The sequence below is a fragment of the Lissotriton vulgaris genome, chromosome 7 (genome assembly GCF_964263255.1).
Source record: "Lissotriton vulgaris chromosome 7, aLisVul1.2, whole genome shotgun sequence".
NCBI lineage: Eukaryota > Metazoa > Chordata > Amphibia > Caudata > Salamandridae > Lissotriton > Lissotriton vulgaris.
This window is the reverse complement of record NC_141695.1, coordinates 1768232254-1768251426: the sequence shown is the minus strand read 5'-3', so window position 1 is coordinate 1768251426 and position 19173 is coordinate 1768232254. Positions and strand designations below refer to the sequence as shown.

General features: G+C 50.9%; 1 protein-coding gene across 1 annotated transcript in view; it reads left to right on the top strand.

Annotated features, from left to right (window-relative positions):
* Positions 1–15216: 15216 nt before the first annotated feature.
* The window catches only part of LOC147706628 (cell adhesion molecule CEACAM6-like), an 83140-nt gene continuing 79183 nt past the window's right edge, over positions 15217–19173 (top strand). Inside the window, exons 1-2 of the mRNA XM_086929640.1 lie at positions 15217–15317; positions 17973–18092. Coding sequence (XP_086785766.1) covers positions 18026–18092 — 67 coding nt within the window. The 5' untranslated portion in view covers positions 15217–15317; positions 17973–18025. The remainder of the gene's footprint in view (positions 15318–17972; positions 18093–19173) is intronic.

Here is a 19173-nt window from a genome sequence, read left to right as displayed (position 1 = left end):
CAGCTCTCTCACCTACACATGTCTCTCACCACTCCTGGCTGAGAGCAACTCTCTCACCTACACATGTCCCTCTCCACTCCTTAATGAGAGCAGCTCTCTCACCTACATATGTCCCTCTCCACTCCTAAATGAGAGCAGCTCTCTCACCTACACATGTCCCTCTCCACTCCTGAATGAGAGCAGCTCTCCCACCTACACATGTCCCTCTCTACTCCTGAGTGATAGTAGCTCTCCCACCTACACATGTCCCTCTCCACTCCTGAATGAGAGTAGCTCTCCCCCTACACATGTCCCTCTCGACTCCTGAATGAGAGTAGCTCTCCCACCTACACATGTCCCTCTCCACTCCTGAATGAGAGTAGCTCTCCCCCTACACATGTCCCTCTTCACTCCTGAATGAGAGCAGCTCTCTCACCTACACGTGTCCCTTTCCACTCCTGAATGAGAGCAGCTCTCTCACCTACACATGTCCCTCTCCACTCCTGAATGAGAGCAGCTCTCTCACCTACACATGTCCCTCTCCACTCCTGAATGAGAGCAGCTCTCTCACCTACACATGTCTCTCTTGACTCCTGAATGAGAGCAGCTCTCTCCCCTACATTTGTCCCTCTCCACTCCTGAATGAGAGCAGCTCTCTCACCTACACATGTCCCTCTCCACTCCTCGCTGAGAGCAGCTATCTCACCTACATATGTCCCTCTCCACTCCTGAATGAGAGCAGCTCTCTCACCTACACATGTCCCTCTCCACTACTGAATGAGAGCAGCTCTCTCACCTACACATGTCCCTCTCCACTCCTGAATGAGAGCAGCTCTCTCACCTACACATGTCCCTCTCCACTCCTGAATGAGAGCAGCTCTCAGCTACACATGTCCCTCTCCACTCCTGAATGAGAGCAGCTCTCACCTACACATGTCCCTCTCCACTCCTGAATGAGAGCAGCTCTCTCACCTACACATGTCCCTCTCCACTCCTGGCTGAGAGCAGCTATCTCACCTACATATGTCCCTCTCCACTCCTGGCTGAGAGCAGCTCTCTCACCTACATGTGTCCCTCTCCACTCCTGAATGAGAGCAGCTCTCTCACCTACACATGTCCCTCTCCACTCCTGAATGAGAGCAGCTCTCTCACCTACATATGTCCCTCTCCACTCCTGGCTGAGAGCAGCTCTCTCACCTACACATGTCCCTCTAAACTCCTGGCTAAGAGCAGCTCTCTCACCTACACATGTCCCTCTCCACTCCTGAATGAGAGCAGCTCTCTCACCTACACATGTCCCTCTCCACTCCTGAATGAGAGCAGCTCTCTCACCTACACATGTCCCTCTAAAATCCTGGCTAAGAGCAGCTCTCTCACCTTCACATGTCCCTCTCCACTCCTGAATGAGAGCAGCTCTCTCACCTACACATGTCTCTCACCACTCCTGGCTGAGAGCAACTCTCTCACCTACACATGTCCCTCTCCACTCCTGAATGAGAGCAGCTCTCTCACCTACATATGTCCCTCTCCACTCCTGAATGAGAGCAGCTCTCTCACCTACACATGTCCCTCTCCACTCCTGAATGAGAGCAGCTCTCCCACCTACACATGTCCCTCTCTACTCCTGAATGATAGTAGCTCTCCCACCTACACATGTCCCTCTCCACTCCTGAATGAGAGTAGCTCTCCCCTACACATGTCCCTCTCCACTCCTGAATGAGAGCAGCTCTCTCACCTACATGTGTCCCTTTCCAGTCCTGAATGAGAGCAGCTCACTCACCTACACTTGTCCCTCTCCACTCCTGAATGAGAGCAGCTCTCCAACCTACATATGTCCCTCTTGACTCCTGAATGAGAGCAGCTCTCTCACCTACATTTGTCCCTCTCCACTCCTGAATGAGAGCAGCTCTCTCACCTACACATGTCCCTCTTGACTCCTGAATGAGAGCAGCTCTCTCACCTACATTTGTCCCTCTCCACTCCTGAATGAGAGTAGCTCTCCCCCCTACACATGTCCCTCTCCACTCCTGAATGAGAGCAGCTCTCTCACCTACATGTGTCCCTCTCCACTCCTGAATGAGAGCAGCTCTCTCACCTACATTTGTCCCTCTCCACTCCTGGTTGAGAGCAGCTCTCTTACCTACACATGTCCCTCTAAACTCCTGAATGAGAACAGCTCTCTGACCTACACATGTCCCTCTCCACTCCTGAATGAGAGCAGCTCTCTCACCTACACATGTCCCTCTCCACTCCTGAATGAGAGCAGCTCTCTCACCTACACATGTCCCTCTCCACTCCTGAATGAGAGCAGCTCTCTCACCTACACATGTCCCTCTCCACTCCTGAATGAGAGCAGCTCTCACCTACACATGTCCCTCTCCACTCCTGAATGAGAGCAGCTCTCAGCTACACATGTCCCTGTCCACTCCTGAATGAGAGCAGCTCTCTCACCTACACATGTCCCTCTCCACTCCTGGCTGAGAGCAGCTCTCTCACCTACATGTGTCCCTCTCCACTCCTGAATGAGAGCAGCTCTCTCACCCACACATGTCCCTCTCCACTCCTGGTTGAGAGCAGCTCTCTCACCTACACATGTCCCTCTAAACTCCTGGCTAAGAGCAGCTCTCTCACCTACACATGTCCCTCTCCACTCCTGAATGAGAGCAGCTCTCTCACCTACACATGTATCTCACCACTCCTGGCTGAGAGCAACTCTCTCACCTACACATGTCCCTCTCCACTCCTGAATGTGAGCAGCTCTCTCACCTACACATGTCCCTCTCCACTCCTGAATGAGAGCAGCTCTCTCACCTACACATGTCCCTCTCCACTCCTGAATGAGAGCAGCTCTCCCACCTACACATGTCCCTCTTGACTCCTGAATGAGATCAGCTCTCTCACCTACAGTTGTCCCTTTTCACTCCTGAATGTGAGCAGCTCTCACCTACACATGTCCCTCTCCACTCCTGAATGAGAGCAGCTCTCACCTACACATGTCCCTCTCCACTCCTGAATGAGAGCAGCTCTCTAACCTAGAAATGTCCCTCTTGACTCCTGAATGAGAGCAGCTCACTCACCTACACATGTCCCTCTCCACTCCTGGCTGAGAGCAGCTCTCTGACCATATGTCATTCCCTGTTCCTTGCTGAGAGCAGCGCTTTCTCTTACCATTTGGTCTCCTTCAGGTGCTGTATTAAAGTGGGTCAGTCACTCACCTGGTCTCCTGTCCTTGCCTGCAGACCTGTCTCTTAAGGCGTCCCCTGTGCCTGCGGTTGACAGATAGTGGCCGTCACTGAGTCTGATTCCAGTACTGGGAGTGCGGCAGGGTCAGGGGCTTCCTGTGAGGTTCCTGCAGCCTCAGTCTCAAGAAGACAGTGGCGTCTTCTGCTGCATGTGGTGAGATGTGGTGAGCTCACATCTGTGGACAGAGCCCCTGACAGCTTTATTCCTGGCAGGACAGTTAATAATCCTACAAACAAATGTTGTGAAACTTCCTGGTGCTCAGGCCAAGGGGTGGAGGCAGCTTAAGGAAACCCAGGACTGGCCATGCAGGAGGCACTGGCCCTTGTGCAGTGCATGCACACATAGGCACACAACCTACAGGAACACTCAGACCACACACGCCTGCACTGACCCTGCATGCAGCACTGGCCCTTGTGCAGTGCATGAACACAAAGACACAATCTACAGGCACACACGGACCACACACACCTGCACTGACCCTGCATGCAGCACTGGCCCTAGTGCAGTGCATGAACATAAAGACACACAATCTACAGGCACACACAGACAACATACACCTGTAATGACCATGCATGCACCACTGTCCTTTGAGCAGTGCATGAACACAAAGACACACAATATGCAGGCACACACAGGCCACACACACTTGCACTGACCCTGCATTTAGCACTGGCCCTTGGGCAGTGCATGAACACAAAGACACACAATCTAAAAGCACACACAGACCACATACACTAGCACTGACCCTGCATGCGATACTAGCCCTTGGGCAGTGCATGAACACAAAGACACACAATCTAAAAGCACACACACAGACCACATACACCAGCACTGACCCTGCATGCAGCACTGGCCCTTGTGCAGTGCATGAACACAAAGACACACAATCTAAAAGCACACACTCAGACCACATACACCAGCACTGACCCTGCATGCAGCACTGGCCCTTGTGCAGTGCATGAACACAAAGACACGCAATCTAAAAGCACACACAGACCACATACACCAGCACTGACCCTGCATGCAGCACTGGCCCTTGTGTAGTGCATGAACACAAAGACACAATCTACAGGCACACACAAACCACATATGCCAGCACTGACCCAGTATGCACCACTGTCCCTTGTGTGGTGCATGAACACATAGATACACTATATACAGAAATCTCGTGGCGCTCCTGAATGGCTCTGAAATTTCATGGGCAATCGCGAGTGCCCGGCAAGTAACTTCCACACAAGTGAAAGGACATTATGACCCTGCTAACAAAAAAACCCTCTGCTCTGTTGCGGAGTGCAGAGTTTATCGGTAACTTTGCGTTCTACGTGGAATGCGGAGTTGCCGAACTCCGTAAAGTCCGTGAGCGGAGTGGAGCTTTACACCCAGGCCTAGTCTACATTGTGGTGACGTTCTAGTGTTCCATCACCCGGACACGGAAGGGGCTGGGACAGGAAGCCGGAGGCGGCCATCTTGTGTATTGGCGCCGACCGCGTAGAGAAGAGAAGTGGTTCCCGGTGCTCCGGGGAAAAAATACTTATACCCCCAACACAGCCTCTGTGTGGTGATTTTAGAACTCTATAATGGCGACGAGGCATGGGCTTTAACAACCACTCTCCCCAATTACCACAAAAAAAAAAAGGCGAAGAACGAAAATAAATAAAACGGACTCACCAGCAACCCGGAGCATGGCAGTGGACCCGAGGCTGTCCCGAGCCAAGGCACAACAATGTACAGGCACACCAGGGGATCGCGAAGAGCACAGAGGTACGCCCGCCAGACACACAATACCGCGGGGTGCACCGAAAATGAAGTGCCGGCGCAGAGTAGCAGATTGAGCGCCAACACGTGGAGAAACGCAGCCCTAGGTGAAACTCACCACCCATAGAGCAAAGGCCGCACACAGCACGCTGGCGGCGCGGCACAGACGCGAGGGAGAGTCTAGCACGGCGGACCCAGCAGAAAGGGACGGCCAGCAAGCTCTGCCAAGCCCTAAAGTGGTGGCGAAAGGGGGAGCGGAAGACGGCGAACCCAGTGACGAGGACACGGCCGAAAAACCGACGCCGGGGAGCCCACCTGGTCGGGCTATCCCTAATCAAGCGAACCCAAGAGGAATAAATAAGATGGCTACTCAGTCCACCTCCCTCACCCAAATGGTGCCATTCCTTTCGAAGAGTGGGGAGCCAGAGATGCAGTGGGAAGACTGGAAACTGTACTTCCTCAACTACCTGGAAGCGCTAGAAGAGGAAGGTGAGGCACCGTTCTCAAGCCCGAGGAGGAAAAAGATACTACTGCACAATTTGGGCCCGGAGGGGATTAGAGTATATGACACCATCGTCAAAGGCGTAAGGGACGCAGCAGACACAGATGTGTTCAGCCATGCTATCGCAGACCTCGACACGCATTACAGACCAGTAGTATGCATGGCGATCGACGACACAATTTCTTCCAAAGAAAGCAGAAGAGTGGTGAGTCGGTGGACGAGTATGTGGTAGCACTACAGAAATTAGCCCTGACATGCAAATTTGGCACGCTACATGATGACCTAATAAGGGACCAGATCATCATGCACACATCCAGCACCCACGTCCAGGAGAAACTGTGGGTCAATGGGGATGCCCCCCTAAAAGAAGTCTGGGCCTTAGTGAAGAAGGCGGAATTGTCCAAGCGCTGCGCGCAAGCCGCCAGGAAGGAGGCAGGAGGGACGCAGACGGTCTGCAAGATCATGACGCCGATGAGAGGCGAACGAACGAAACAGAGAGACCAACAAAGAAGCCAAGACAGCAAACGGATCTCCCAGACCAGCCACACAGACCAAAGGACGTGAAAGGGCGGACGCCCGTGCTGTTACAGGTGTGGAAGTATATCACATTTGGGAAACGACAAAGTGTGCCCGGCGTTCAGGGCGAAATGTTCCTACTGCAGTGTGTTCGGGCACTATGAAAAAGTATGCCGCCGAAAACCCAAAGGGGCCATGGTCAGATATGTAGATCAAGAACACCAGGAAAAAGTAGAGAACCAAGAAGAGGAAGATGACCTGGAAGAGGTCCTCTACATTGACGTCCAGATACTGGAAATGGAAGGGGCTGAGTCAGAAAAGCCCAAGTTGAACATGCACATAGGAGGTGTGCCCATAGAGATGATTGCGGACAGTGGAGCGCCCATCTCCATAATACAGAGACAAGTGTGGGAGGAGAAATTCGTGTCCAAGATAGAAGAGGAGTTGCGTCCAATGGACTTAAGACCCGTTACATACACGGGACAGAGGATTCCCATGTCAGGATACTGCCCCTTACTGTTTGAGTTCAGAGGCCGTCAGGCGAGTTGCAAGTTGTACATTGCTGAAAAGGGCCCGTCAGTGCTCATCTGAAAGGACCAAGGGGCGTTAGGGATACAGCTCAATCCAGGAGGCATAGAAAAAATCTTGCTGATGGTCATGGAGGAAAGAGACAATGTTGAAGCCTGGCACAGGGCATACCCCAAGGTGTTCAGTGGACAAATAGGCGAACTGACCAAGTACAAACACCTCATAAAATTGAAGGAGGGAGCGAAACCCAACGTTCACAAAGTGAGGAACATCCCTTTCCGATGTAGGGAAGCGGTACAAGCAGAACTTGAAAGGCTGGAAGGTGAAGGTGTGATAAGGGCCATCGAGAGTGCGGAGTGGCTTTCGCCCTTGGTGGTAGCACAGAAGCCGAATGGAAAGGTGCGGCTGTGTGTCGATCTCAGGGAACTGAACAAAAACATCCTGGTCGACAAATTTCCCCTGCCCCGCATAAATGAGATGCTGGCCAAAACTAAAGGCATCAAATGGTTCTCCACGGTGGACCTGTCATCAGCCTACCACCAGGTGAAACTACATCCATCGTGCAGCCACCTCACATCGTTTATCACACCCTTCGGCTGCTACGAGTTCGTGAGGATGCCGTTTGGCCTGGCCTCAGCAGCCGCAGTATTTCAGAAGATGATGCACAGAATCCTAAGGAACGTGGAAGGTGTTCAGTTCTTCCAGGACGACATCCTGGTCATGGGAAAGTCCAAACAGGAACACAATGAGAAACTGCACACAGTACTACGCACCTTGCATGAAAACGGATTGACGGCAGAATGGTCAAAATGCAGGTTTGGAATGCAGTCCGTCACGTACCTTGGCCACGAAGTGAGTGAGAAGGGTATCAAGCCTAAAAGAGCCAACATGAAAGCCATTCTGGAGGCACCTACCCCTGGAAAGAAAGAGGACATTCGGTCATTCCTGAGAATGGCCGAATATTACAGCAAATTTATTCCCCACTTTGCCACCAAGATGCACTATTTACGCCAGCTGTTGAAGGAAAAGAACAGATTCAAGTGGAACCAAGAAGAACAGGAAGAATTCGACACCCTGAAACGTGAGATGAGCGAGACCATACCCCTGAAAGTGTTTGACCCGAGCGCGGAGTCCATTCTGACTACTGACGCGAGTTACCGTGGCCTGGGAGCAGTGCTAATGCAGCGGTCAGAGAAGGGTGAGACATTGACGGTCAGCTTTGCCTCAAGGTCTCTTGCACCCAACGAAGAAAAATTTAGCGTCATAGAAAAGGAGATGCTGGCTGTGGTGTGGGCAATGGAGAGATTCAGGCAGTATTTGTTGGGCGCCAAATTCCTTGTGAGAACAGACCACAAGCCTCTGGTCAAAGTGCTGACGTCCAGTGGCCATGCTCATGCGACACCAAGGATCGCCAAAATGACACTGCGTTTGCTGGACTTTGTGTATGAGGTAGAGCACATACCAGGGCCGCAAAACAAGGTGGCTGACTTTCTGAGTGGAGCCCAGCCATGGAAGAGGCGGACAAGCAAGAGAACCCAAGGTGGGAAGGATATGTAGTAGCCACCATCCAGTATATGGAGAAAGTAATCAGTGCACAAGAATGGGAAGAGGCGTACAGAGCAGATGAAGACTTGGAAGCTATCAAAGGGTATGTCGTCCATGGGTGGCCAGAAAAGAGACACCTCAAGGAAGCACTAAGAAGATACTGGGAGGTAAGAGATGAACTGTCACTGGCAGAAAATCCGATGTTCCTCCTAAGAGGTGACAAAGTGATTCCACCGCAAGGCATAGTTGATCACTTGATGGCCTTACTACACAAAGGGCATCAGGGAATCACGAAAACCAAGGCCCTGGCCAGGCAAGCGTACTGTTGGCCAGCCATCGATGCCCAGGTGGAACGACATGTGAGACAATGTGAGTTGTGTGCCAAGGCGGACAAATCCCAGAGTATGTTGAGGCCACCGTTGGGGAGGTTCCCAGTACCTGATGGACCGTGGGAAATGGTCTCCGTCGACATATTGGGACCCATCCTCAACAAAGAAGGGATTCAGAAGTATGCTCTGGTTCTCATTGACAAGTATTCCAAATGGCCGGAGGTAGAAGTGAAGGAGACCGTTGATACTGACGCGGTGGTAGACTTCTTGCGCACCATATTCGTCAGGGAAGGAATCCCAAAAATCATCACGTGTGACAATGGGCCACAGTTCACGTCTGCGAAATGGGAGGCATTTGTATCTAGGAATGAGATAGAAGTTAAACACACCCCCATATATCACCCGGCGGGTAATGGACAAGTGGAACGCTTCAACCGAGTGATTATGGGCACCATTCAAGCCGCCATAAATGAAGGACTGGACTGGGAGAAAGAGTTGCCGAAGATGATATGGGCCTACCGAATCACCCCGGGGAGCACGGGGTACAGTCCCTTCAAGGTTCTGAGAGGGAGAGATGATGCTTTTACAAAGGACAACACGGTGTGGAGGAAAATGGTGGTGCAAAGTAAATGTTCGCCAGCTGTGGTCAGGAGGAATGTGGAAAAGGCACAGGAGGCGTACACCTAACACTACAACAAGAAACATAACGTGCAGGGAGTGTCACTGGAGAAGGGCGAATGGGTAAGGGTGAAGCTGGCAATCCTCAAAAGGAAGGGGGAGAGCAAATTCTCGCCTCCCCTGCAAGTATTAGAACCTTACGCCAGGCCGGCCCTGCTTAGTGACGGAAAGGTGTGGTCACAGGACAGAATGGCGAAATGCAGCAAGAATCTGAAATGGGGAGAAGAGACTGAAGAAGGAGCAGAGTATGTAGATGATGGAGAAGAAGCAAGTAGCGGAAGGAACAGAGAGGAAGTAGAAGAAGGCATGCAGCAGGTGAATGAGAAGAGAGCAGGAAGAGACGAAGGAAAGGGAGAGATAGAAGGAGCGAGAGACAGGTGCAAGGAAGGATCGGAAAGAGACATGGTGAGAAGCGAACCAGCAGGGACTGGAGATAGGAGTGACACGTGGGTACAGAAGAGCGAAGAAGGAGACGGAGTGACGAAGACGAGAGCTGGGAGAGTCGTAAAGATGCCAGGGAAGTTCAAGGACTTTGAGATGAACCGCAAGTAAAAGACTAGAACCTTGTTATCTGTTATTGCATAAAGGGGGGAGATATGTGGTGACGTTCTAGTGTTCCGTCACCCGGACACGGAAGGGGCTGGGACAGGAAGCGGAAGGCGGCCATCTTGTGTATTGTCGCCTACCACGTAGAGAAGAGAAGTGGTTCCCGGCGCTCCGGGGAATAAATACTTATACCCCCCAACACAGCCTCTGTGTGGTGATTTTAGAACTCTATATACATTCACTGATTCCGTGGTTCTATCACTATTGTTTAGCACTTCTCGTTTTGGTTTCCCTTATTGAGGTTTCCTGGATAATTTCAGTATGCTCTCCCCTGCTTGGGCCGGAGGCAATGGGTGTACCGTATTTCTGGCCCCGTCTTAAGCCTCCTTTCTTTATATGCCTGACACTTTGGGGTAGAGATGGATGGCAGGGAAAGGTGTCCTTTGTCCTTTTTCGTGGAGACCCATTCTTAGTTGTAGTCATAGTTGAATTGTGACTTCGGATGCCTCTGGTTATTCATTTCAAGTTTGGACTGGGGTTTTGGTATTCCTCATAAGTAGTCTTACTAGTCCTTGTCCCAGTCAGTGGACCCAGCCGCACTACCTTGACTAGTCTGGTGCTCGGTTTTGTCTTTATTACGTTGGGAGGAATGCTGAAAGCCAGAAGCAGCTCTGTTGTGTTGTGTTCGATGGAAGTGTATTTTTATGCTGCTCCGAGGGCTCGCTCCCTCTTCTCCCTGTGTTGGGATGGAAAAGGCCATTGCATGGTGAGTGATGTACACCCCTGCCCTAAGTGACCAGCTGTAAGGATGTCTGGTTCCCAAATACTGTTTTTTTTTGTTATCGGCAAACTCAGATCATGCGTGTGCACCATGACATAGGTCTGTCTCACGGACTGTGGTTTTGTTGGACAGGGAGGTTCACCCTAATCCAGAGCCGGACTGGGAACTGAAACCAGCCCTGGCAAACTGCTCGGCCGACCCCCCCCCCACCCCCCATGGTGCAGCCGAGCTGTTTGCCAGGAACGGTTTCGGATGATTTTGGTACAGGGGGGCGATATTGCTGGCCCCTGGTAATAAAAACTGACACCCAGGGGCCCAAAACCGGCCCCCACCCTGGCGGCTCACGGGGGAAATGTCCGGTGCCCACTACCGCCAGTCCGGCCTTGCCCAAGTCTCTACCCTAAAATGGTGAAAGGCTGCTTCTTTCGCCAGAATCAGCACAAGTGTGGTGGTGGTAGCGTACTGTGTAGTGATCCTTAGAAGTTAATAAGTCCTTTTTACCTGTGTCCCTGGAGTGAGGCTGACAGGGTCACTCATGTTAAGCTCTGCTGCTCTGCGCTTAACCTACCCTTCGTCTACCTAAGTTTGGTGTGTGGTGCTTCACAGTGCATGTGTGGCATCTATGTGCTGGGTGTATGTGTGCCTGTGAATGATACAATACAGGGATAATCCAGTACTGTGCAGTGCAAGCATGTTACATGCGTGTGCTTGGTGTATGTGCGCCTGTGAATGGCATAATTAATGGACAAGTCTGGGTTCCATATTGGGAGACCCCGGTGCAGACTCCAGGAGCACCAGGAGAAAGGGGACTCCTCCCAGACAGATTTGTGTATTTCTGCATTCCTGTGAGCTGGTGGGACCCACTGGATAGGGGGGAGCCAGGCTCCCCAGTACACTTCCAAGGATGCTCTTTGCCTCAGGGGCGGTCACAAGCACGGGGTCTGGGCACCTCTCAAGAAGGAGATGGGGCTGATAGGAGCCCCCTTCTCACTCATGTCACTCTACTGAGCTCTGCAGCCTCTCCCCTCGCTCACAACTGGGCGCGTTCTGTCATCCATTTCCTTCCATTTTATAATGACCCTTTAGTTGTTTTCCTATATTCAATGCATGTTTTATTTATCATCTAACCAGATGTGCCTTTGTCTCTGTTCTTTATAACCTTCAGCAAGAAAATACCTTTATACCAAGAAACTGCTTTTAGAAATATGTAAGCAAGCCAGTAAATGAATAATGAGACACAAGCCAGAGCCGAGCCGCGTGTATGAGGGTCTAAGAGCCAGAACACGAGCCGAGCCACCTGTATGAGGGTCTAAGAGCCAGAACACGAGCCGAGCCGCGGTATTGAGGGTCTAAGAGCCAGAACACGAGCCGAGCCACGTGTATGAGCGTCTAAGAGCCAGAACACGAGCCGAGCCGCGTGTATGAGCGTCTAAGAGCCAGAACACGAGCTGAGCCGCGTGTATGAGCGTCTAAGAGCCAGAACACGAGCCGAGCCGCGTGTATGAGGGTCTAAGAGCCAGAACACGAGCCGAGCCGCGTGTATGAGCGTCTAAGAGCCAGAACACGAGCCGAGCCGCGTGTATGAGGGTCGAAGAGCCAGAACACGAGCCGAGCCGCGTGTATGAGGGTCTAAGAGCCAGAACACGAGCCGAGCCGCGTGTATGAGCGTCTAAGAGCCAGAAGACGAGCCGAGCCGCGTGTATGAGCGTCTAAGAGCCAGAACACGAGCCGAGCCGCGTGTATGAGGGTCTAAGAGCCAGAACACGAGCCGAGCCGCGTGTATGAGGGTCTAAGAGCCAGAACACGAGCCGAACATCTCAAACTTTGCCATGTAAAGAACAGGGCAAACATCAAGTAAAAATATGGTAAATATGATTTCTATTTAAAAATAAATGATTAAACTGAGTGCGAGTGTGGTGTTCGCGTGGCAATTCTCTTCAATACGGTTTCCCATAAATAGCTCAATAAAAAAAGAATCGCAGCGAAGTAAAGTTATTTGCAGAGGATTATACAGTTTGGTTAGATGGGGGAGTCGGGATTGGACCCAGTTTTCCTGCTTTCACCTTGTACAGTTTAGCTACTGGAACAACCCTTGTCTCCTTTCTACCAGCAAAGGTCACTGCTTAATGTTGAGTTCAGAAGAAAGAGAAACGAGCACCCTCTAGACCTGTATTTCTTCCACTAAACTAATTTATGCTGTTAGTTTTGTCCCATTACTGATAATGTTTAAAGATGTGGATAGTTTTTCATGAGATCAATTTTATTGTATCTTCTTTTCTTGTTTGTTTTACTAAATCGTCCCTAAATCAATATAAATTCGTTAGAAAACAGTTTATTTGTTAGAACAGTCTACATGTATGTTTCAGCGACTCTTTCTATGTATTGTGACACAATCATTGTTTCCAAATCAAAAACACGTTAGTTTTGTTTCAATAAAATCACATGATATCAATTACAAGCATCAGTCGACTCCCCTCATAACCAGTGCTCTCATTCTGAGATGCATTCAACCCAACACACTCACTCACTCAGCATTCACTCTGGCGCCCTGGTACACTAAGAGTGATCTGAGACAAAATCATAACTTTACGACCCAGTATTCACAAAGGGCATTCACCAGTAGTAAAGTTAGGATTCCTAACTTTAGTACTCCTAAATGCCTTCTGTGAATACCAAAAGTAGTAAGTGAAGGATTTGATCTCAGATTAGTTCTGTGAATCGGCCCAAAGAGTTTTCTGCTCATCACAGTATCCAACTCCGCACAGGGAGAGTTGAATGTTGAGTTAAGTGAAAGTATCACATGTTAAGTAAATCTAACACAATATATGTATAAATCTCAAAATGTCTTTCTTGAAAAAAATACAAAATATTTATGAGAGCCTCGCGTCACTTTTGCACCACATGACGTGGTACATGCATGATGCGGGCTGTGTGGAAGAGGTGTGGCGCAGTGGCCAGGGTGCCTGACTCCGGACTACTACGGGGTTCAGGGTTCGATCACCGGTGCCGGCGGCAGGTTCGAGGGCCCTGGGACTCCTCTCCGGAGGTAGCTGTGCGCTTTACAAATACTGGTATTTCATTTCATTTCAATTAGATTTCTGGAACCACTCAAAGCCACCCTGCATGGCTTTGAGTGGCCTCTTAAGCATGAGTAGGCAATGCTGCGTAAATCGCTGCGTCGCCCCACTCTGCGCCCAGGAGGCGATCTGTGGGTGTTGCGGTTTGCACAAAAACAGCGCAATTCACTTTGGAATAGGGCAGTGCAGCAAGATGACTTTATGCACTAACTTAAGCCAAACCTCCGCAAATAAGGTCCTACGGGCATATTATCAAGGGGGTTTATCTCCGCTTTTTTGGCTTTAAAAGCCAAGAAAGCGGAGATAAAATTATCTCCCTATTACCTAGCTGTCGCTAACACCAGTTAGCGACAGCTAATAGGAGATAGCGACCATCTTGAGCCCCACTTTGCATGTCAGTGATATTTATCACTAATGACATGCAAAGTGGGCGTGCCAAGATGTTAGCGACTGAAAACAGTCGCTAACATCGCTATCTCCTATTACCAACTTTTGGAGATATTCGCGCTAAGTGCGAATATCTCCAAAAGCTAACACCTGCCCTGAGCAGTTCTTAGCCATGTTATCCAATGGGAGGTGGATAACATGGCTAAGAGCATTAGCTCGCTAATGCATGAATATCGCTGACTTTTCAGCGATATTCATACATTGCGGCCGATTTTTATCGCATTTGCGATAAACCTTGGTATTACCAAGGTTTATTTGCGGTAAAAATCGCCGCAGCTCAGCGGTAAATGTTTGTCTCTAACCAAGCAATAGCGATAATTATCGCTATTGCTTGGTAATATGCCCCCTAGTTTCATGTTAATATCAGTCTCTCCTCCAGCCACGGTGCAAGGGCGCCTGCGTTGGCGCTAGGCAGCACATTGTGCGCTAGCATAAGGAAAAGACAGGAATGGGCCATGTAAAGTAAAACATGGCGCCTTCCTGCCCTTTCACCCCCACGCAGCCAGGGAGGTGATTTGCTGCGCTGTATGATGTTTTTGATAATTGTGCCCCTCCATGTGTTCAGCTGTCCTGCGCCAAGTGTCCGTGTCAGATAAAACTGCAAAACAGATGCAACAAGGAAGCGCTTCGGATAACAGTCTTGGCGCTATGTGCTAGCCAGTCCCAGTCCGCCAAACTGTAAATGAGGCGGCCTCTGTTTACCTCACTTTCGATACTTCAGCCCGTGTGATCTTGTGCACATGAGTGAATACTAAGATATTTTTCAGTATTTCTTCTAAGTTCTTCCAATTCATGTCGGATTTGCTAAATGAGGCAGTGACCCTGGATTTGGATCGATTTGCTGTTGCTCAGCACCCATTGCTAATGAAAGAGTTTGGAAAAGGCCCTAGTTTTTTTTAGCATTGTTGATCTCTGCTGCTCCTGTGTTGAGTGCCAGCGAAGCGTCACAAACACCTTTTCACCACACTAATACCAAAACGGTTGGCACTGCCAATGTTTGTTTTATTTATTCTCTGAACTTCCTCGTCGCTTTGTTCTGTGCACGAGGAAGTATTTTCTGGTTTATTAAAAGGATTATTAGCGGCCACTGAGAGGGACGAAGAGCTCAGGGTTTCTTTCCAGTGGAGGGGTGTGTGCCCAACTCTGCCCCCCCTCCCCCCCCCACCCCCCTCCCCCCCCAACACCTGAGCAGATCGGAGGAGAGAGAGAACCCTCGCCCCCTCGGGGGGGGGGGGGGGGGTGGATCTCTCCATCCCAAGAGGATGGAAGGTGCACACCTGCGCAGCTCCCAGAGAGTGAAAGCCCCGCAGCGACAGGGCGTCAGTCTGTCCTGGGCACAGACAGGGGACCAGGAAGTGACAGATGGGGCCTCGGAAAGAGACATACCGTAGGTAAGTGACAGATCCTCTCTCCTAGCCAGGAGAAGACAGAGCGTCAGTCTGTCCTGGGTACAGACAGAGACCGGGAAGTGACAGAGGCCTCAGGCAGGGGCAAAGGCAGGGAACCAGGGTACGACAGAACCGCTCTTATCGGTGGACGAAACACACACCTGGTGAGTGACAGAGCCACTCTCTGTCGATCAAGAACAGACTCAGAGAGGTTCAGAGACAGGAGCAGGAACATACCCCACGGAAGTGACAGAGCTACTCTCTGTCAATCAAGAACAGAGAAAGAGAGGCACAGAGACAGGAGCAGGAACGTTCCCCAGGGAAGTGACAGAGCCACTCTCTGTCAATCAAGAACAGAGAAAGAGAGGCACTGGGACAGGAGCAGGAACGTACCCCAGGGAAGTGACAGAGCCACTCTCTGTCGATCAAGAACAGAGTAGAGAGGCACTGGGACAGGAGCAGGAACGTACCCCAGGGAAGTGACAGAGCCACTCTCTGTCGATGAAGAACAGAGACAGAGAGGCACTGAGACAGGAGCAGGAGCATACCCCAGGGTAGTGACAGTGCCACTCTCTGTCGATCAAGAACAGAGACAGAGAGGCACTGAGACAGGAGCAGGAACATACCCCTATAAAGTGACAGAGCCACTCTCTGCTGATCAAGAACAGAGACAGACAGGTACTGAGACAGGAGCAGGAACGTACCCCTGGGAAGGGACAGAGCCACTCTCTGTCGATCAAGAACAGAGACAGAGAGGCACTGAGACAGGAGCAGAAACTTACCCCAGGGAAGTGGCAGAGAGCCACTCTCTGTCGATCAAGAACAGAGACAGAGAGGCACTGAGACAGGAGCAGAAACTTACCCCAGGGAAGTGACAGAGCCACTCTCTGTCGATCAAGAACAGAGACAGAGAGGCACTGAACAGGAGCAGGAACGTACCCCAGGGAAGTGACAGAGCCACTCTCTGTCGATCAAGAACAGACAGAGAGGCACTGAGACAGGAGCAGGAACGTACCCCAGGGAAGTGACAGAGCCACTCTCTGTCGATCAAGAACAGAGCCAGGAAGGCACTGAGACAGGAGCAGGAATGTACCCCAGGGAAGTGACAGAGCCACTCTCTGTCGATCAAGAACAGAGACAGAGAGGCACTGAGACAGGAGCAGGAACGTACCCCAGGGAAGTGACAGAGCCACTCTATGTCGATCAAGAACAGAGTCAGGAAGGCACTGAGACAGGAGCAGGAACGTACCCCAGGGAAGTGACAGAGCCACTCTCTGTCGATCAAGAACAGAGACAGAGAGGCACTGAGACAGGAGCAGGAACGTACCCCAGCGAAGTGAGTGATTTCAGCTCTTTATAATGGACTGCTCCCTTTTGAGATGCAGAGGTCATGTGGCTCTGGAGCTGGGCTTGGGTGTGGCGTGTGTCCTTGTGGGCTTCCCTCAGGGTCAGGCACTCATCTGACCCCCTTCATAGGCATGATCTGTACTCCCTGGACCCTGAGACATCCGTTCAGTGCCACTGGCGTCTCTGTGTCATGTGGCAGCCAACATTACAAGTGCTGAGACCCTGGCTCATGTGACAGCCAACATGGCATGTCCTGAGACCCTGGCTCATGTGACAGCCAACATGGCATGTGCTGAGACCCTGGCTCATGTGACAGCCAATATTACATGTGCTGAGACCCTGGCTCACGTGACAGCCAACATGACATGTGCTGAGACCCTGGCTCATGTGACAGCCAGCATTACATGTGCTGAGACCCTGGCTAATGTGACAGCCAACATTACATGTGCTGAGACTTGGGCCATGTGACATTCAACGTTACATGTCTAGTGGCTGTGAGTCATCTGACAGTCAATGTTACATGTCCTGAGAAACCCAAACCCAAAACAGAAGGCAAAGCAGGTTTTCTCAGCAAAGCCTCTTGAATAGAGACATGTAGCTATTAATCTGCTGACGTTTGTTGATCTTTAGGAAAGGTTACATTCATTTTTGTGACTTTTTAAATTTTACTAGTGACCACCCTATCAGTTCTCAAAGGGCATTAGGGCTGTGGAGTTCGCCCAGTGAGCGAGACATTCAGACCCTCCAACAGGACAACATACGGCTTCTGATCGTTGTGAGACGGGATCACAGGTCTTGTGATGATCTGTTTTATTCGAATCAGAGATGGCCTCACACAGGACAGTGCCACCCTCTGCCCCTCACCAACCCTCTGCCCCTCACCCACCCTCCGCCCCTCACCCACCCTCTACCCCTCACCCATCCTCTGCCCCTCAACCACTCTCTGCCCCTCACCCACCCTCTGCTCCTCACCCAGCCTCTGCCCCTCACCCACCCTCTGCTCCTCACCCAGCCTCTGCCCCTCACCCAGCCTCTGCCCCTCACCCACCCTCTGCCCCTCACCCACCCTCTGCTCCTCACCCATCCTCTGCCCCTCACCCACCCTCTGCTCCTCACCCATCCTCTGCCCCTCACCCACCCTCTGCCCCTCACCCATCCTCTGCCCCTCACCCACCCTCTGCCCCTCACCCAGCCTCCTCACTATAGAATGTCACTGTTATTGATTCTGAGCAGCGCACTGATTTCCATCAATATATTATGATTCTTTTCAGGGACCCAGTGTGGATTAACCCCACCTCTTTCTTTGACCAGGACCAGCACCAGGCGCTTCTCAGCATCCCTGAAGGAAGAGCATTGAACACAAGATGCTTCGACTCCCACCAGGTCAAGGCCACAGAGACCGCGGCAGCCTTCAGAGACCTGTCCTCATGGGTGAGACCAGAACTACTGCCACATTTATGTGAATTAAACTAAATGTAAAGAAAGACGCAGAACAGCAAACACAAGGGCTGCTCCTAGTCCACGGCTAGAAAGCTGCTCTAGAACCAAACTTAGATATGACATGAAATTAACTTTACATGGGGAGTATACTGCAGACTATGACACTTTTGAGCATTTGACAGAAAAGGTGTTACTATTGCACAATGTGATGACACTGGATTTTCAACGTCACGCTAAGGGCGCGATTCACAAAGGTAAACTTACCTTTTGTGTAAGTTCACTACTTTTCGGTATTCACAAATGTAAACTGAGACCAAAAGTCTCACTTTGCTACTTTTCGGTACTCACAAAGATGAGTTAGCACTAGTAAAGTTACTCATTTGATCTACGTTTACCTTTGTGAATACCTAAAAGTTGTGAAGTTACACAAAAGTGTAGTTTACCTTTCTGAATCGGGCCTGAGTTGTCTCTGTCAGCACTCAGCCTTGTGATCTTTATGTGAAAAACAGACGTCAGCTGTGAGCACTTAACTCCGTCGGTCTTCTTGCCAGCTAGAAGAAATTCCATCACAGGGGGCAGGATGCGCTGTCGTGCCATCTGCGCCCCTTTGCCCAGGCACCTGCTGATATGTGAACCCTTATCACCCCGTACCAGCTGACCTGGGGCTCATGAAGGGTGATATTGGGTCATGTCAGGTTGTCCCTTCGTATAGCGCGCCAATCACCTGTGAAGGTATCCAGGCGCTTCACAGGTCGGTAGGTGGCTGTTGAACCCTGAACGGTGAGTAGAAGTGTACTCTTACTGTTGGAAGCGCGTGTATCTGCAGCTCTCAGCCAGTGGGAGGCAGAAATATTGTGTATAAACTCAGAAGCTTCCACTGTGGGGCGATGATTACAGAGGTTATCGGAGGTCTGGCCTAGGGAGAGATTCACTAACTGCGGATTAATGTGAAGGGTCATTGTAACCGATCCTCCTTTCTGCACAGAGCCATGAAACAAGGAAGACTGCGGTGTTACTGTGTCCTCCGAGACTCAGGGCTCGTTGTGCTACGTGTAAATGTTTCACATATCTG